This window comes from Syngnathus floridae, chromosome 13, assembly GCF_059516105.1.
Source record: "Syngnathus floridae isolate MCC-2025c chromosome 13, RoL_Sflo_1.0, whole genome shotgun sequence".
NCBI classification, from domain to species: Eukaryota; Metazoa; Chordata; class Actinopteri; order Syngnathiformes; family Syngnathidae; genus Syngnathus; species Syngnathus floridae.
Genome location: NC_142425.1, coordinates 10,596,847 through 10,617,122, shown reverse-complemented (window position 1 = coordinate 10,617,122; position 20,276 = coordinate 10,596,847). Strand labels below are relative to the sequence as shown.

The 20,276-nt window shown below is 42.4% G+C and overlaps 1 protein-coding gene across 1 annotated transcript; it reads right to left on the bottom strand.

Annotated features, from left to right (window-relative positions):
- Positions 1 to 101: 101 nt before the first annotated feature.
- atf6 (activating transcription factor 6) lies at positions 102 to 18,290 on the bottom strand. The gene is made up of 16 exons (XM_088394557.1): positions 18,068 to 18,290; positions 17,324 to 17,400; positions 16,884 to 16,941; positions 16,425 to 16,522; positions 15,899 to 16,022; positions 15,583 to 15,786; positions 14,339 to 14,490; positions 11,264 to 11,449; positions 10,991 to 11,082; positions 9,693 to 9,821; positions 8,244 to 8,345; positions 8,027 to 8,129; positions 7,661 to 7,731; positions 6,549 to 6,660; positions 4,581 to 4,665; positions 102 to 1,117 (listed from the first exon to the last, which is right to left on the bottom strand). The coding sequence occupies exons 1-16, from the start codon at positions 18,162 to 18,164 to the stop codon at positions 930 to 932; spliced, it is 1,878 nt and encodes a 625-aa protein (XP_088250683.1). The 5' UTR covers positions 18,165 to 18,290; the 3' UTR covers positions 102 to 929.
- Positions 18,291 to 20,276: the final 1,986 nt, after the last annotated feature.

The following is a 20,276-nucleotide window of genomic DNA, read 5'->3' as shown; positions in this document are numbered from 1 at the left end:
TTTTGTAGCGTAAAGCCGGTCTTTTTTGTGGGCTGCGTGAAGGTCTGATGAAATCCACAAAAAAGAAAAATTCAGAATCATCATTACAAATTAGATATACATACAGAAAATCCAGTGTTTATTATTTTGGGGTATTCACAAATTTTTTTTATCGTCCATAAGTACAATTGGCTTGCAGTGACATCACGGGAATCAAAATGTATTTCTACACTCAGTGTTTAAAAATTCAGGGTTAAAATAAGCAAGCTACAAAATCCTTATTCATGACCCCAACATATGTCGGTTATTTCAAATCCAAAAAGTGCACGATACAAATAGGGCAATATATTTTTCTTCTATTTTTACCCCCCCAAAAACTCCTCCTGGAATCATTAAATCCATTTGAGAAAAATATCCATATATAAACAAATCTCCACAATACGACTAGACACAGAAATGCAAACAAACATTTTTGTCAAAAGTTAGAACAATTAAAATAAATACATAGAACATCAGTTCATTCTTCATCAAGAGTAGAAAAAGTACGTAGATGTGAGAGAACACCACTTCCTGAGCTTTCTGTACGTAGCTGCGCGCAATCTTCTTTGATACTTATTCATAATTTATGAAACCAAAACTTACAGCAAAAAGTCGAAATGTAACGAGTAATATTCGTTTGATCGGTTGATGAAGAAATGAGGAGCGAGTGGGACTTGAGGAAAGAGCTGTTCTGGTGCATTTGTGTTGCGACGGGGTGACTCAGGGTTCACTGCTCAGCCCCCTGCTGTTAAGCAATTACCTGTGCGTGGGACGTCTGAGGTTATGTGGGGAAGGAAGTCAGTGCAGCTACACAAGGCGCTAACACGTCCAGACCTCCTTCAGGCCACGATAAAGAATGCGGCCCGTCGTTTTTTGCTTGCAGTCCTTTTGTTTTGTTTTTACCGCTGGGTTTAGGCCGACCCCATGAGCACACCTACGGGAGGGGCGGGCTGAGCCTCCTGCTGGTAGAAGGTTTGCGTACGGTTTACCCGCAGCATTGGCGGGATGGTGGCTGATCGGATGTGGAGGATCCTGGTATCGGTCACTTCGCAATCGATCTGCATCATCACCTCAAATTCCTTGTCTCCGATGATGCTATCTGTAAAGCGTAGATGAAGAGATGTTAAGGAAAAGTGGCTTTTTAATTACGTATGTCGTTTGGATTCTGTCAAAATTCTTTTTGTTGTCACGCCTAAAGTGTGAGAACGTTTTTGGGAGCAGCTGGAAGCTCGCTCACAGATGGAAGTTTGGAGGTGAGTCACGCTGGATTTCTCCCTCGTATGGAGACGAAGCGAGAGCTGCATATTTGAGAGGAAAAATCGGTGAGAGACAAAGAGTGGGGGATGCGGCGCCCCTTGTGGGTTTAGAGGACGAGACAGAAACCGTAACGTACCCCAGCCATCTTGTAATTTACAAGCGTGTGGGGTTTTAACATTAGACACAAGAACCCATCAAACTAGCTTGTAAAACTTCTTCACGAATTAAGATTAATACTGAGGTTACTAAGAAGAAAGCAAAAACAGATTCATCCGAGCAGTCATTTTCCAGCCACCTGTTCAAAACATCAACCTCCACAGCATCTTCACAGGGTTCTCCCTCAGAAGGACAATATGGGAGCTCCTTCTACTTCCTAGAAGATTCCACAGGTGTTCCTGTCATTAAATGTCCGTCCTGACTATGACCTCATGGACTGCTGAGACTCATCCTTCGCACCTGGAGTCAAACACACTCAGCAGACTCCTTTGGATGGAATCCAAGGTTGAAGATCCGTTTGGCTATGTGGCTTTTGATTTTAAAAGCAAGCTCATCTCAGTAACTTTATAAGATAACACTTTCAGCCTGCTTGAATGGGCAAGTAAGTATCGGTGCTTTTGGAATTTTAATCCCCTCTGAAAATGTGCTTAGGAGAGCACAAATCTCAGCTAAGGCCACATTTTCGGTCGTATTCAAATCCACAAATGGACCGAGCACGCATTCGCATAATTATATACAGTTTGGCGAGCCAGCCAGGGGTCTGGGGAGAAGATAGGCGAAAGAAACGTCCAATGAGAAGAGAGCAGTCACAGTCATTTTCAAACTGCTGCTTTGTGAAAACCAGATGTCAGAAATGACTACACACCGTTTGTGCAGTTGTGTTGCCTTTTTGGCTTCCACATGATCACTCAACAAGTCAGTGAGTGACACACTACGTTTACATTTGCGTCAGCTACCAGGTGGAGCGATAGTTGGAATTTGAAAACAAATCAAAACCATGTTAGGGGACATTTTGTACTCCCTCGTTGGTATCTTAAATTGATGTCGTGAATCTGCTCCCTCGACTGTATTCCTGTTTTTGTTTTTGAAACTTCAACCTCAAGCCTGTCATTATTTTTGAACAGAAACCAGTCATTCTAATAATTACCCTGTAATTTGCGGGCTATGATCTGAAGCGATTGCATCCCGTTTGAGGTCCCTTGATTTGTGTTGCTGCTTACTGTCTTTCAACCGATGGTCTCAAGGGCACAATGGAACAACCACAAGACAACATCAAGCGACACGGTCTCCTTCACTTACTTCCAGAATCCATCTGGAGGTGTTCCACGACATTTCAGTGACACAATGAGCCTGATAAAGGCTGGAGGTCTGCTTCGAAGTAATCCCGAGAGATATTTTGAGAAGATGCTATCTCCTGCATCGGCGCCAACACTGAAGGAAATGTTAACGGTTGAACTGACGACCCCGAATCGTTTTTAATCATCTGTGATCCAAAATAAGAGTTAATATCAAGAGACAATTTGAATCGAGGATGGCTTTTTAAAAAATCTCTGAAATGATTATTCTAATCAAAAAAGGTTGATTTAATCTGAGAACATGGTCCTGTTTTTTTTAAAGAGAATAAACACATCTGTCCCAACTTCTCTACAAAATAAATTTTCTTTCGAATAGGCAACTTTTTAATTCCTATGGCATTTAGCGGTACACATAGTTTAGTTGGTGTTCAGATTCGGGGTTGGGTGGGGGGTGTACTACACCTGGTTCAAATTTGGGCAAAATCCGGGGAATTCCCATGGAGTACAAACCCTGGAAGGAGCCAAAATGTCTCCCCCCCCCCACTGGTATGAGCAGAATTGGTTATACTTTGCTCGTACTAGATCTCAAATCGTATTGCGTGAACATATGTGAAAAGAGCATCGATCATACCGGTGAGCGCTCGAATGGCGATGCGCTGTTTGGATTCGGAAAGTAGGGAAATGGGAATCCGGCCCTTTACCTTCAACCCCCGTCGTGCCTGCCGCTGAGCACACGTACCCGAAAGTAAATAGACTGTCTCCGACGGTTGATCCACCTGTAAATGATGTCATCGCCCGAACATTCCTCTCCTCCAAACATGTCACTTCCACTTGATTGAGCTACTTTCAAACTCTACGGCTCATTAAATAAACACACCCGCGGTCCTTATAAGGAGCCACTGCTCGGGTCTGATACGACTCCGAGGTGGGATGTCGAAAGGTCACGAAACTTTGCTCGAAAGCTGCGTATCGAAAACTATCCTGTTCAATGCACATTAAATTTGCCCGATGAAAGTCATCGAGTGACTGGAAGCGAAAAGCATTCCTCAAAAGGGAGCTGGAAAGAATTTTAAATCCAATGTGGAAAAATCGAGTTACGATGCAATGTCGCTCACCCGGTTGTATTGAATGGAAGCTTCAAATAAAAACTGGCAAAATCGTAGAAGTCTATGTTCCATACCAGGCGGAATATTCGTTTTTTTGAAAACGGCTGCAATCGTTTCGATTTCATTCGGTCTCCATTGGCATGTGTTGGAAATGATGACAAGGCAGAAGAACTTTATGAACCCATCGAAATAAAACATATGCACACTTGAATGATTCACAAGACGGGTGACAGCCAAATGGTGACCTAATTGAAACAGACACGGCGGGGGTTTGCCTTTTTTTTTTCCAATAGGCTCAAGAAAAAGTCCGCCTGGGCTCGATTAGATAAGCTAAGTGAGCTAGCACGTTCTTACTTGCAACCGAGTGCAATGGGCAGCTTTGCAAAACTTTGAAAGAGAACCTCACTATCATAGAAGATGGAATATTTTATTTACTCAATAAACGCCGCAGCAGCAAAATTGAGGGCGCTTAAAAATACAACAGGGCCAAATTTAAAATGATATCTGGGCAGATTAAATATAAAAGCCGCCTCACACTGCCTTTACCCAAAAAGGAATTTTTTTTTCATGTGTTTCAAATTTCTTTTAGTAGTATCATTATTATATAAACATGTCGGCCCTGGCATCTGTTAAATTATTTCAAGTACAAGATCTGCAACGCCACCGCCAAAAGGAAATGGCAACACTGAAAAAGCTTCTTTTTTTTTTTTCTTCTTCAATCTTTGTGTCTGCATGTGGTTTGGACGGTGGCTGTGCAGCCACGTTGCAGCTCTGCTAAATGCAGCAGGGAGAAGAAAAGGCCGAGGGACGTGACAAAGGGTACTGAGAACTCCAGATTTGGGGAGGGGAGGGGCTGGGGGGGGGGGGGGGGGTTCAATCCATTCCTACAACTTGTAAAGATTCTTACCGTTGACATTCATAGCAGGCAACACCACAGACATCTTAGGGCGACTTCCTTTGTTGTGGCTGGTGGCAGGAAGTAGAAGATGATCCTACGAACCAAAACGAGAAGGTTATGGCAAATATACAACAGCTTTTAAAAAAAAAAATGAAGCTTCTCATTTGATCCCTTGCGGTCAATCGGGTTCATTTCTTCGAAACGTCGCAAAGCGAGTCCAATTTCCACACTGCAGCCTATAATCAAAATCGGCTTCGCAAAGCACTTTTTTGCGTCTTTGGTTTCCAAAGGATGAAAATGGTGGCTCATTTATGACATTAATATAGGATGCTTTGCAGTGCCGGCGTGCAAATATCTGTGTGACTCAAAAGCGGCAGCCACGGGGGAGAGTTTATCATAATTGCAGATTCATACGGGATGACACAATGTGTTTTACAGTGAGAGCATTACTACAGGAAATGACGACGATATTTTAGCACGCCAACAAACCGAAATATCAGGACCAGAATATGCAACCCACATCAAATGTGAATTTTGTGAGCAATAAATCATTTCTCACAAGCAGGCTTTGGCATTTAGGATTATTTAGTATTTAGTGGAGCCTCCTAGCAGGCTTGGCATTTGGGATTATTTAGTGGAGCCTCACACAAACGGCGACAATTTCCCAGGGGGAAATAACGTAAATCTGTTTTAAAGTCTGGCGAGGATAATAAAATTGGCAGTTCAGGCAATGTTAACATTATTTAAGTGTTGTACTTAACTTCTGACTGGCCATTAGTGACGAGTCGAATAAAGCTCCATTAAAATTGATTTACCATAATAAAATGGTATAAAAGAATGGATTAGCCTAAATAATATAATGATTAAAGGTGACCTTGACACATGAGGGAACGATAAATCAATGAAATAATCATTTTTATGAAGATTTACAGTCTGACAGATAGATACTGCTTATCATCAAGAGATTTGTGGCTCAACAATCTAGCATGAGAGCTTTGGGCTCCATGACGACAGGTATGTTTTTTCCCCTGAAAAGACCTTCAAATGTTTCCACCACGTCACCCCCACTAGACGCTTCCATCAAGCTGCAGGTGCCACAACACAAGAAGCATGAGTACTTCCATTTTTCTGCTTTTGTTTGAGAGGTACATTTTCCATCCCCTCAGCTCATTTCAAGCTCGAAAAGAGCTTGTTTGTGTGTGAAGGGCTTTAAGTGATCTGGGGCTTGCACATGAACAATGGGCTGAAACAGCCGGGCAAAATGGTATCAACAAACCACGAGACGAGTAAAAAATTAATAATGATTGCCTTCAAATTCCAAATTCAATCCAGAAGCTTGGCTAGTCTTCTTACTCGCATCATACAATGGAAAAAAAGGCCCCCATACTTTCAAATACGGAGGAACCCAGGAAACAAAACACACAAATAAAAGTTGCATCAGAACAGATTCTTAAAAAAAAATAAAAATAAATAAAATAAAAAAACCATTCTGATTATTTTATTAAAAAACATAATATTGTATTGAAAATATGATATTGTCTCAGCATGTAACAGCATTTTAAGAGTCGTGACTGGTGTGCTGAGACAAACAATATTACAAAATGCTCAAAAATGCCCAAATGGAAAATGACAACTGAAAGAAATCTAATAAAATGGCAGCAACTAAACCCCGAATGATCAAAGCCCTTTAATTGAAAGTGATGTCCAGTATTCATCATGTCAGGCGATTGAAAATAAAAAACAGGCGCCATGTCTTAACTTGCCTAACGTCGAAATGCAAGAGATGAAAAATGACATGAAGTCGTGCATAAAACCATAAAACATGACGGCAAATGGGCCGGGAAAAAAGGAGCGGAAAGGGGGAGTTACACCGGTGGGTGTGTGAACCCGTTCGCCGTTGTTGACTCACAATAAATGTTCATGTTAAGGAACAGCCATTATTTATGATTCGTAACACAAAGGACGGTTTCAACTTACCCTGCGGAAAGACACGACGTAGAAGGTGTCTCCTCGCCGGTTCATCTCGGCAAAGAAGTCGCCGTACGTGTGCGAGGGTCTGTAGTACACCTGGAGCTCGCTGCCAGGGGTCCTTTGAAACAAAAATAAGACATCAGGGGGGGGAAAAAAAAAAGCTCAAAACATGTCTGACACTTGGGAAGCGTTTTTATTTTTCTTCAAGCCTGAGTATGTACTTTGGTGACAGATAGATGAGTTTTCCTACTTAAATTAGCTCCTTGTGTGAGGTTTTCATTCCAAACGGTCATTTCTGGTCAGAGCAGTGAAACCTTAAAAGGCTAAATTGGAAGGATTACTAATACAATCCTGGCTCTTAATATTAGTTTTTTTTTTTTTTTTTTTACAGAGTATTTTCATGCAAATCTGCCAGTTCCTCTACCTACTGTACAATATGAAGCATTTAAAAATCTAATACTTGACCGCCAGACCTGTTAAAACCGTCCCCCCCACTTCATCCTTCACATTTCTTAGCGAAGGAGTGAGGAGAAAAAAACGATAGGGGGCCTACAAAACCTATTGACTCCATCTGTGTGATGTGAGTGCAGCTCAGCAGAAGAGCCAAAACTCTGAAGTCAAGTAGTGGGGTCATTCTTTACAATCTGTGCCTCATTAAACTGTAAAAAGCAAGATGGGGGTGGGGTGGGGGCAATTCCCAAAAAAGGAGAAGATATTTTACCTCCCGTCATGGTTCCATTTACAGAGCCACTTAAGTCAAATGGCGTTATGGGAACAGTTGCTTTACGTAATGGTAGCGTGTCATGGAAAATGGGGATTTTTTAGATATTGGTTTTTTTTCTTCTGTGGGGTGTGTAATTAATGCCAGGTCAGAAATAGCAAAGCCTTCTAAAGCAACATGATTCAAAATGATGTTGATGTTAGAGTGGTTCACCACACACATTGGCAATATTTGTTAGCGTTTTGCTGACCAATGCACAAAATGGAATTATAAGTAAATAAAGCTTCCTTAAAAAACACTATCTGCCCCTTACTGCTTCTTTAAATTAAGTCTACATCTTTAAAGGTGTAATAAAATGAACATTTGAGAAAATATATGATATCATGCCATTACTCACTTTTCTTTGGCAGTTTCAGCATATGGAACAGTCACAATTTGGGAGTTCTCGGCATCCTTATGTTCACTTTTCTGTTGGAAAATTGAAAAACATGGTCTCAGTATACTCCCGGCCATTAACAACAATAACATTGGCCGTCCAACCTCACAATTAAGTCTAATGGTTGGGCCGGCAAATTTTTAAGAAAACATGTCTAATTTCTTTTATTTTTTTTTAATCACTACTTCAAAAATGAGAGGCACTATTTTTGGTCCACGTTGAGAACTGTGCAATGAAAGCGATGACTTCTTTTTTTTGTGTTTTTTTTTTTTTTTTAAAGAGGTCGACACGGCAAAACATTTTGCAGAACGAGCTGACGGGACTTGCCAGAATGCTCCTGGAGGGTCTGAGGTGACTGTTACTCATGCGCCTGGATTTGGTCAGCTGCAAGTCATGACGATTAACCCAGCCCCTCAACTCGTGGGCCAACCTGTCCATCAAAAAGTCAACAAACATTTACGAGCAAATTCTGGATCCATCATCTATATTCTATTGTGGGCGTGTGAAAACAATAAGTCACGCTTGAAGGACTTTTAATACTCACTCCAAACACTTGGTCCTATTAACCGGCGGCAGGCAGGAGGGTGGCGGTGGCGACCTGAGGAAGTTCAGCTCCTTCACCACCATCAGCGCCTTGCCTTCAGCACTGCGATACAAACAGACGACGGGAGGCCAAGAGAACATTGATGAGAGTCCAAAGGCTTGGAAATGTGCATGTGAGAATCTCATATTGGCTTTAACGACCCGTTCAAAAATGTTCTTCTCATTAAGAATATGCTTTCGATGCAACGGGAGAGCCAACATGGCCGCCCGCCTTGCGTTTGCAGTCAAACATCCGTGACGAGCTGGCGAAAGGAAAGTCGATCGACTTGGCTTCGATTCGGGCACAAGTGTGACTTTATGGATTTTTTTATGACATTGATTACAATTTAATGATTATCATGTGGTAAAAGCCAGTCAGTAATTTTAGCACATGGCAACGTTAAAAGTGATATGTTGGGACATTGTCGATAAAAACGAATATTGGACTATAATAGTCGTGGATTTGTCTTGACTCGTGTTGTTGGGTCTCTCAGATTTTAACAGTTGTGAACATATTGCAACAATTCCCGTCCATTCCCCTTAAAATAGATTTGACCAGCTGGACCTACAAAACGTAACCAGCTTGATTCCTTGACATGTTTTTTTTTATGACTTATGGCCACCAAATGTAAACTTCACAATTGTTATTGTTACTTTATGGAGGGACTTCCCGATGTCGAGCGTCTACGCTCGGAGCCCACCTGCAACGACGCTCGCGACAAAAATGCGGGCCGCCAAAGAAATCCCCCGCAACCTCGGCCAGCGCTCAAGGCCTTGGAAAAAGTTCTGCTAGACATGTCAGACCGCAGGGGCCTGATCGTAATTCTTGCTGAGGGGCCCCGTATTAACCTTTCTGCGCAGACGGCTTCCTATTCAGGCAGAACCCCCCCCAGATTAGGTTGCATTATTCTCCACCCCCCCTCCCCAATCATGCTGTCCTCTGTGAGCATTTAGCGCTGTCACACCCTTTTGAAAATGCTAATATGTTCCTTCCTCCCTACGAAAGTTGATGCTACAGGTGCCTGGCTTGCATTAACAAGTGACATAGCACACATGTAAGACTGACAAAACACAGGAGTGCCAACACGTCATTTTCAGGTGGGGGTGGGGGGTGGGGGGCGTAGGTCAAATAAGAATGTTATTCGTGCAATTTACAAATGAGACGTGCCGGGCCTCAACCGCTTTCAAAATAGAAAGAAAAATACGTGAGCCCTTGGAAAAATAAACTGTTACGAGTGATATAAAACTGGACGTCAAACATGGCCTGACCCCAATTTCCCACCTTGTTACTCAAAGCGCAACACGAGGGATTTTTCTGGAAGGTTTGCGCTCATGTTTAGATGTGGTGCCAGTAGGGCCGGGCCCGGAGCACAGGTGCATCCTGGGCCGCGGTGTCAACGGGCGTCGTTACCTGTCGGTCGTCTCGGTGGCGTCGTTCCCAACGGGCCCGAGGCCCTCGCCGTCGGAGAAACCTAACAGGTGTCTGCTGTGCTGCGCCGGCACAAGCTCCAGCCCGGAGCCCGAGTTGCCCTGGAGTTGACTGATGAAGGCGGACGTGCGTGGGGGAGGAAAAAAAGAAATAAAAAATTTGAAAAAAGGAAATGCCAAATGGCTCTCATCCTGTGTACATATCAGTTTCTTTTTTTTTTTTGTTTTGTATTAAGCTACAAAATCCAACTGTGAACTCTGATCTAGTCCGCTCTATCCAAAATACACTGAGGAGGCCGTGTGGTGTCCTTCAATGTTTCTTCAACACCATCATTTTACATTTTAAAAAGGAATTTGGCATGTAAAAAGAATTTCGCATGTAGAAAATATTTTTTTTTATTCTGTAAAAACACATAAGCAGATAAAGTTGACTCAAGAATCAGAGCACACCACAAAAGCAACAACAAAAATTTGCTATGCAAGCGCCGCTTGGCTAAATCTCAGATCCAGCGCACATTCCGAGCCGAGTAAAGCTTATCAAAGTCAACAAATCCGACCCGCATCCCTCGTGGAGGGACGTCGCCCCCCACGGAAGAAAACCAACATTTCTTTTTATGACATCAGAGAATCTGTTGTTCCAGTTGGAATATAAAATCCCGCCATGTTCAAAACGGAGCTCTTTTATATAACCTGTCTTCATTTGTTGAAATGTGGTAACGGTCAACACGGGAGATGAAAAAGGATTGGCCACATGTGTATTTTTCGCCGCACGTAGAGCGTTGACATGTTTTGTTCCAACAGTCACACGGGGTAAATGTTTACATCTTGCCAAACCCCAACAAGGTTGCTGGAAGGTTTATTCCCCGATTAGTCACCCAGCCCTATAAACTCTGGCGACAACATCAGAAGAACGGACGAGCAAATGGACATTTATTTTCTGACTCATTTAAAAACGAGGACATCTATGGACTGGACTGCTAAATCCTTACGCTTGGTGGATTCAATGTAATCACATCAAACGCTTTGCTCAACCTAAAGTTGGCGGGCAATTTGACAAACTGTCAACTGCTTTTAGCAACTGCTTGAATAGGAACGACGTTGGCGCTGGTTTCAATTAGATTTTTTTGGATCCCGTCTTACATGACAGGCAGGAGTCCCACAGTGAATCATCGGGATTCCCGTCCTTTTCCTCCCGGGAGCCCACCGTAAATTCAACATGGCAGCGACGTTGCTTTAACTGCCAACGAGTTTTCTTAAAATAAAGCCACGCTCGGGTGTTACCTTATTGGTCCGATGTTAAGCGCGAGGAAGAGCAGGACCGCCATGAGGCACACCGCTCGTCTCTTGGGAGCCGTTGCCTTGAGCAGGGAATTCTGTTGGGAGGGAAGGACAGAAATTTTAAATGTGTATGATGCCATTTTCCCAGTCTAAGTGCTTGAGTTTTTGTATTTTTCATATTCATTGAGTATTTTCATTCCCTACATTTGAAGATAAATGACCAATCTGTACTTTGACCACCTTTGGACTGAATCTGGTCGATACCTCGCCGCTCACCTCATTCCGCAGGCCTTCCAGTTGCCTCTTGAGGTTTCCATTCTCGCTTTTGAGCGCCGCGTTCTCAGACAGCGCCATTTTTAGCCGCTCTTCCAGCGACAGCAGATATTCTTTCTTCTTCTTCCGCGACAGGGAGGCCGACTCGCGGTTCTTTATCATGCGTTGCTGCCTCTGGGAGAATTTTGACTGGAGGACGAAGGGAATAAGCGGGATGGACAGAGAGAAGGGGTGGGAGAAGAAAAGAACAACATTCGGGATGATGACTCATGTCGTAGGATTCATATCACATCTGGATGCGTTTGAGGAGCACCTATCCAAACAGGACGAACGAGGCAGCCATGTTGCGAGGATGCAATTAATGCCCATGCAAGCTACCTGCCGAGCTGAACATCATTACATTGGTGTGACATCATGTTTAAACATCGAAAACGCTTTTCATTGCTCTTATGAGTAACACCAAGTCAATATTGCGTACTTTTAATACGTTATTATCCAAATATAAATTTTATTTACGGTAATGTTGTCAATTAAGCGTCGGTAATGAGCCACATGCTGCTTCACCATGTTCAAAGACAACAATTCGATTCCCGTTATTCATCTTTGGAGTGTTTGTGGTCAAGACATTTGCCAAAAGCAAAGAGTGACAAGAACAGAAAGCTGGTGTGAAAAACGGAGGGGGCGCCAGTAAAAAGAAACAGCAGATAGAAGGAATGAAATCAAGGAGAAGGTCAGGGTTGCGTCGCTCGCATTCCTGTTTAGTTCTAATGATAGTCGTCTGAAAAATAAATGTTCAAAAGATCTGCCAGTGGGATTCGCGACACCTACTTCACACCGCAAAGAGTCCTTAAGTGCAGACGAAAAAGCTTCTGTTGAAACAATATTTACATCAAGATGCCGTGCAGAAAGATGTGTTTACGGAGCGTGTCGTCCTTTTGGAGAAATGACTTCCTTTTAGAGACACCACACTAGTTAAAATCAAAATAAACAACTAAATACAGGAGAGGGCTAATTTCTTAGCAAACACGACTACCACAATGCTACACACAAACATCATCCCTGGGGTAAGGTCTCCAAAATGTCAGGATAAATAGCCCTGGCGATGATTAAGTTATTTGGATCCCCGTATTTGTGTTTTGTCTCCTGAGAAACTCCTCAAAATCTCCCAGCGAGGATCTGGGAGTCGTGCCACAAGCGCGAGCCTGGGAACGCCGCAACTACGCAGTTACCAGGGAGTGGAGCACCGGGTGAACGTCACCACGACAACAACAGTGAGGCTGAGCAGGGCATTTTTTTTTTTTTTTTTGCTGGGGTGGAAAATGTTCATGCACGGTACCATGCGGAAACGTAGAAAGTCTGCCCAGGAGCGGATCACATGGATGGAGCTGTCCTTTAAAGGGTCATCAATGGAGGAAATATGTGATTAAGCCATCCTAAGTGGACTGGATGGTGTAAACATCTCAACGATGAGAAATCTCTCCATCATTTTTGCGTTTTCTTGAATCTGGGTCATTTCAGCACATGACGACAATCATTCCAAGTTTTAAACACAATGAAGGGCAGATGCATCCAATTGCCACACACTTGAGGCGAGTTAAATCGCACAATACATGACTTATGTGGTCGCTCGCTTATGCCAAATTCTGGGAGCAATAGATTTCTTTTGTAATGTTTGTCTTTTGATGACACTTTGCATTCCATCACTTCAAGGGTTTTACTAAAAACAGGAGACAACGCTGATACATTTCAACAACTGCGTTTAAGCCACGGACAGGTATCCCCCGCTGTAAAAAAATGAACAACTATCAATCAAGTCTCACTCGATGTCTCCTTTAAATCCCCTAATCCTGACAATGAGAGATTTGTGGAGGCCGTTTCAGTCAAATCCCCCCTCGGCTATGCAGGAGTGGCATTACATCCCCCCGCTAGCTGTTTACAGCTGTCGCAAAAACGTCATCCCGCGTGACACCTGTCTGGAGCATGTAAATCGTTGGCGGCCGTTTTACACCCGGGATTTATAAGCTAACTGTAGGTTACGGTACAGTAACAGACACACACGTGTAACACCTGGCGCAGTCCAGCTATGTTTACCAGGCATGTGACCCGGCCCGCATAGCACACACACCACTGTGCTGCATTTCACAGCTGAATAGATTCTCAACAAGAATGATATGACCTACATACGGGGCTGTTTTATTTGACTTTTCCAGACACTCGTAGTAAACGAGCAGTTTTGATGCTTAGAATGGACGAAGCATGTGAACAGTCTCTCGCTTTTTAAATTTCTCCAATGGCAAACCATTTTTTGTTTTGGCCTCTAGGGGTTGTCCACAAATTTCATTAGAATTTGATTTTTACAGCCTTAGGTGGATTTTTTGGGGGGTTACACAATTAGGATTTCGGGGCCAATCATCAATCAGGGAGTTTTCAAAATTGATCAGATAATTTATCAATCTCTCCATTCTCCTTATTACCATAATTATATTTTACCTTTAGCCTAAAACTAAAATTATTTCACTATTTCTAAGATACCACACCATATACATGGCCTTAATTATTACTTCTCCAGAATACGAAACAAAGACTCCTCTTCATGCAAGAGCTTAATCAAACATTTTGGCAACCCGGACGCCAAGTTGCATGTAGAGACCCGTCTCCCGGCAGCAAAAAATGTGAGAGCGTATCTCAACTCATCAAAAAGGAACGCTGAGAGCGAGCCGCTGTGGACCCAAGCCCGAAACAACACTCGGCTTTGTGTAACAGAGGCAAACAATCCCGGACAGGCAGGACAAGATTTGTAGATGCAGTTTAAACAGAAACAATGAGGAGGAAGTACATGTCACTGCGCAAGACGGTATTTAACTCAGTGTGTGCCAAACCACAAAGGTCACGAAACTCTTGACAACCTTGGGCCATCCTAACCTACTTGTTTTTCTATGTTGGGGTACTGAAGGGTGCGCCATTGTTTCCATTGGCATATGAGGAACGAACTCTACCCGGCAACAAGTGGTAAATGTGATTTTGTTATGTCAGGCGCCGAGCATAGCACCCCGCCTCGGTGAAAAGCATTTAACTCACATCGTCGTCCGAGGAAGGGCTTCGAAGCGAGGCCACTGGTGGCGCGACGACAGTCATGTCCTGGGTTGGCATGGCGACCACGCCGCCAGTGACACCCTGGGAGGTATTGATGTGTAGTAATTGGCTTGATTGTGACAGCATGATTGGCTGGCCTGTAAAGAAAAAATTAAAAAACACATTTGAGTTACACAAATGAAAAAAAACATGATTGTTTGGCGACGGTAGATGTGAACCTAATGAGGTGGCGAGTGAATTCCAGAAAAAATCCTTTCAATACAAATTTGTCATGTCATCATCTCAAACAAAAAGTGTGAGGGTGTATGTTGATACTAGCAGGAAGCCGTATCGGTGTCATGTTTAAAAAGCCGTTGGCTGCAGATGGCACAGAACTTCCCTCACCGCCGGTGACCTCCATTAACCCTTCGCTTTTTAACAGCTCTCACTGTTTACAGCTGGAACAGACGTTTACTATCTTTGACCAGTTATTTTTAACGTCCACATTCCAAGTGAAGAGGCGTCATGCGAATGAGTGCTTATAAATGGCCGTGTTTTAAAAACACAATTTATCTCTGATAAGAGGATATTCCAGCAATATTGCAAAAGCCGCCCCCCAGGAACTTTCTTCCAGGAGTCACGCTTTAATACGAAACAACCCGTCAGAGCTAATCAAGCGTTGGCCACTTCTGCTAATGAGTGTGTGTGCTGTGCCAAACAGCTCAAAATTAGAGTGATAAATAAAAAAGCCTCAAGAGAGCAGTTTGTTCTTCATAAAAAAAAACGTACATTATGGCCCAGGCCAGACAACGAAATGAAAACATTACTGTCATTTCTCATCCATTTGATTGATGCAAATGGTGTTTCTGTGAATAATCAGGAGAATAATCAACTTGTTGAAACAACGATCAGGCAACTTGAGACTTTGGTCTTTGATATATCAGACTTGGCCATCTGCAGCCTTGGCTATTACCGAGTGGACAGCAGAAGTGCCAAGTTCAAACTGAAGGCAAGAGTTGGATGAGATGTATTTACATTGGCCTGGCCTAGATGTTAAAAGATGTAACACATCGTTGACCAATGTGGTAAAACATTACGGGAAACTAATTGAAAGATGAAGACGTGTAAAGAGCCAGCTAGACACATCAACATAAACCTCCAACAAATCATTTTGCATGGGCACTTCTAACTGCGAGCCAACATCGCCCTCTGTTGGTTGCATGACAAATGACGCAAGTTCAAGTTGTTACCTGGAGAGGGCGCTGGCTGGATGCTGATAGGAGCTGCTTTGACCACAGGCAGCATGGTGGTCTGCAGGGGCTGGAGGATGATCGTCTTGGGTTGCATGGGGGCGGCCGCATGGGCCAAGGGCACAGCTGTAATCACCGGTTTGGGCTGGATGGAAACTTTTGTGCTCATCTGAATGGGCCTGTTGCTTGACGGTGCGGGTTTGGCTGTGCCAGGAAAAGAGATAAAAGGACATGACTGGTATTATTTATCCTGTGACGTTATATGAATGTGATTTTTAATCATGAGGTTTCACCGATATAACCTCAGCCTACCCACCTCGTGCTGTCTGGCTGGTCCTCTTTGGCGCTTTCTTCGCCGGCGGAGAGATTTCAGAAAACCCACTGGACTCGGAGCACACCGACACTGGGGAAGGCTGCGACTGCGGAGACCAGGCCTCATCCTGCAGGGGAAAATCTACACTCAGAAACTGTAAAGTATCTATATAACGTCACTAGAAAAGATAAAGTCCTTCTTGAGACACGGTGAGAAAATATCTGCCCTTTAAATTATGCTAATGTGATGAAAGCTGTCAACATGTTTTGTATTAATGATGAGGCAAGGTTCACATGATGGACTATAAATACTAAGTTGACAAGGCGTTTACAGCTTTTGCTAATAAGTTTCTCTCAGGAGTGAAGCATCACTGCGTACGGTAGGAGACTGTCAGCCAAGAGCATCTGTCCATGTTGGGGTACCATCTGGATATGTGCACGTATGTAAACCCGAGAAGAAGGGGGGGCAAATTTGCATTGGAAACACAAATCAAAAGAAAACTAAGAAGGCGTGAAGCCACCGGACTTACGTGTAAGGAGTACGGGGACGGCGCCTCGGCAGCTGTGGGGGAGGAGGCGGAGCTCAAGGTGTGAGCAGGTGACAGAGAGTGCACGCTCACCTCACCGTCTGGATGCACAAGGACAAACGGGACATTGTGTGAAATAATGCACACGTGTAATAAACATTACTTTATTATTAGGCATCGCTTCCAGCCACTTAAAAAACACTTTATTAAGACTAAAAATGTCATTTTCTTGTATTTAAAGCAACACGTTCATTAATGTGCATTGTCCTTATTCAAATAAATAAATAAATAAATAAATAAATAACATTGGGTCTTGAATGTTTATTTTTACCATTCTTTTGCATGATTTTACATATATTTTAGAGTTTTTAAGGATCTGTTACAACTACAAAAGTTGAGCCAGACAACATTATCTATTCCAGTCAAATAATGCATTACAAGATGAAAGAGATTTTGTTGTACCTGTCTCTGTCCATGCAGGTATGGGAATATCAAAGTTAAGGTCTGCATCTCCGCATATCTGAAATACCAAACACGTTTCTTATGGCAAAGCATAGTGTAGACTGATTAGATCCCAGCCATAATTTTAACAAATCTGTGGTTTTATCACTTCAAGGTGATCACTGCTGCTACCGAGGGGTGGAAAGCCAGAAGCTCACTCGAACGTCAAATTAGTGCTTGCAAGAAAAATAAAAAGTAAAATCACCAGACGGTGACTCAAAGCTAATAATAATAAACCCTCTCAAGTTAAGGTACCACTGTGATGTCAAATTATCCAAATATTTATTAAAAAATATATAAAATAAATATAAAATAGTGACCAAAACTAGTTATGTTCACGCTTTAGCTGTTATCCAGCTTCGTTATTTACAATCAGCTCTTTTCAAGTCAAACATACTCACATAGTCAGCATTTTCAAGGACCTTGAACAAATCGTCTGCATCTCCCAGGGAGTCAAGTTCATCAAAAAGGCTGATGTCTGAGGGCAGACAGAGAGAAACGTTAATAGTACTCAAAAAATTAAGATTTCACTCCAGTTAATATTGATTCATGCCACTGTAAAATTATGCAGTTTCAACATAAGCACTGGTATTATCAAATACCGCATTGTTTTTTTAAGTATCCATTAAAATGTGTGAAATGTGTCCTTTAATAAAACTGACTTATCTCACTTCCACTCACTAACATAGAGAACACCTAACGCTTCATTATAAGCATATTGATTTTTAATCTAGTAATTATTTCTGTGATGTATGACAAGCAGAAGGTAGTCCTTAAATCTTGATGATGGTTAAATTCTATTAGTTAGCAGTGTACAAGTGAAGTGTACAAATGTAATTCGTCATTTGAATCACAATTTAAATTGCACATTTAGTCATAATAATGTAAAAAGTCGTATTTGGGAACGAGTTTTTTTGCTATTGCAATCTAACACAACCTATTACATCATCGCGTCATTTCCAGTTAGCTAATGCTAAGTTAAAATGGGGCGCAAGGTACACTGTCAACACATTACACATTCAGTCTATACTATACAAAAAAATTATCAAACACTACCACAAATCATATTTTGATTTGTTTATGATTTTCGGTGTTTAATAAGAGACACTTGTCGCTCTGGGTAAGAACGATCTAGAAAAACTTACCCCACTCGCCTCCCTGATCGATGGAGAAGTCCGTTTCCGTCATCATCATGGAACAACGTTGATTGTTATCCAAGTCTAACGTTAAGTTGGACGACATTTTTGTTCAAATTCATGAGTAGGTTTAATATCAACGAATATAACGCGAAAAGATCAAAGTGTGCCCATGAACCGAAATTGACCGGAAGATTGCATTGCAGTATTGATGACGTAAAAAATACACGTCTGACTTTTAAGGGTGACGGCATCCACGGAGGGACAAAAGGCATTAAGACCCACGTCACGCTGCTGTGACAAGCATTGGCCACTAGGCGGCGAGAGGGTACTAAAATCTGCAGGCCCCATCGCCTGTTACCAGGTTTCTAAATAAATTAGGATAAAATGGTTAACAGGTTTTGTTCCTTATTTAAACATCACGTCAGAAATTCTGCACATTTTTAACCACAATAATCCTTGTAATGTCATATTATTAGCATACTCCTGCACAACGTCCTGTCAACCTGATCATAATCTGTATAGTCAAAAATGTTTTGCAACTAATTTTTAGACTCTTTTTTTGGTATTCAATGATCTTCAAGAATTGAGCACCCCACCCTATTAAAGGTAATCGCGTGTCTCCTCAAGGCAGTGATTAAATGGCTCTATAAAAATACTTGCTCAAGGTGTGTGTTAAAAATCTGAAGCAGGTGTACATCCGAGTTAATCCTTGGTGGGCATTTCAGGACGCGAAGAGATTAACCTGAGGTGGTCTGCTTGACTCAGCACTGGATTGGATCCTGCTAGCTGCGTTTTGACAGATCAGGAGATCATCTCATTTGATTTACGTCGCATAAAGCACTCGTTAAGAGTCAGCCATCTGCCTGGAGCACGAAAACCCAATATGTTGATCAATAAAGTTAATCGTGGATACCTTTTTTCCTAGGGTGGGGCCATGGGGTGGGCCAAGGACATCTCAGCGTGCCCCCCAAAAATATACAATATAAATGAAATATATATGTATAATAAATATATAGTTTTTAAGGAAAAAGTGGTACCATATATCAACATATTTTGTTTGTGTAAATCTATAGTAAAAAAAAAAAAATAGGCCACATGCGTTCAAAAATGCACACATGCCTGATTTGAGTTGTGTAGTCATGGAGTGCATGATGGCAGGCGGTTGAGGGTCATCATATTGATTGTGTGTAAAGCCCCTCATATCCAGACATGGACAGCGGATTAGCATGTTAACCCAATACAGAGCGCTTTAATAGCTTAAGACTGTGAAACGGTCTTCCGCATTTTGTCTGATCTTGTTATGATAATCATTTACAGAATATGTTATATTGACTCCCATTTGAATATCTTAACGTGTATATAATGTGCTAACCACTCGCCCGCTGTGCTACTCAATCACATCTTGGAGATTCTAGGTTGCTTTTTAATCCTGACTATTAAGCATGACTTATGTCACGCCAATGTTCTTTCAAAGCCTACACGCTTCACAAGTTGTTTATTCCCAGGAAATCACATTAGCGTCGGAGCATAGGTGCTTGCATGTTGCGTCTGCCTCTCGTTATGGGTAGTCATGATGGCGGGCTCCGATAATACTTGCACATTAGTGAGGACAAATATAAACAATGTTCTTATTATGATTTTTTTCTCGGGCGCAAAAATAAAACAATCAGGCCGTGTAAAGGAAAATAATTTCGGGGAACTGCTGTGTCAGGGAAAAGAAGAAAAACCTTTGTGGGGAAAAAAAAAATCAGACTACATTTCATCTTTTGTGTCCCAGATTGATGACTTTTGAGATGGATGATGCTCCTCGGCGCATTGTCTTATGCGGGTCGACACAAAGAGGGTAGAACACTTATCATCTCAGGCGTATGTATGGAACCGGGAGGAGGGGTTGTCAAAGAAGTCAAGAGGTGGGATGGGGGGGGGGGGGGGTTCCCCTCTGATAAAATGTAATGGAGCTAGGCTAATGAGAGCACAGGCAGATGGAGGTTGCCCTCTCCCGTGACGACAACAACAGCTTCAACCTCCATGCTAAAGATGGAAGAAGTGTATTATTTAGACATGCTTGTGTTTTATTTGTTGGCTTTTTTGGTGATGCTTGGTTGACTTGCAGCAGGTGGCTCACCAGGTTTGGGATTAGACATTGTTTGGTGGGAATGCTTCTGTGAATACAAAGGGATTAGTGCATAGGGTTGCTTCATTGACCGTGTTGTGT

Excerpts from the sequence above, each read along its gene's own strand:
- atf6 (XM_088394557.1), bottom strand. The coding sequence starts at position 18,164 with ATGTCGTCCAACTTAACGTTAGACTTGGATAACAATCAACGTTGTTCC. Across the intron at positions 15,787-15,898 it reads GACCAGCCAGACAGCACGAG|CCAAACCCGCACCGTCAAGC; the intron begins GTGGGTAGGCTG and ends TTCCTGGCACAG. Across the intron at positions 11,083-11,263 it reads TGGAAGGCCTGCGGAATGAG|AATTCCCTGCTCAAGGCAAC; the intron begins GTGAGCGGCGAG and ends CCCTCCCAACAG.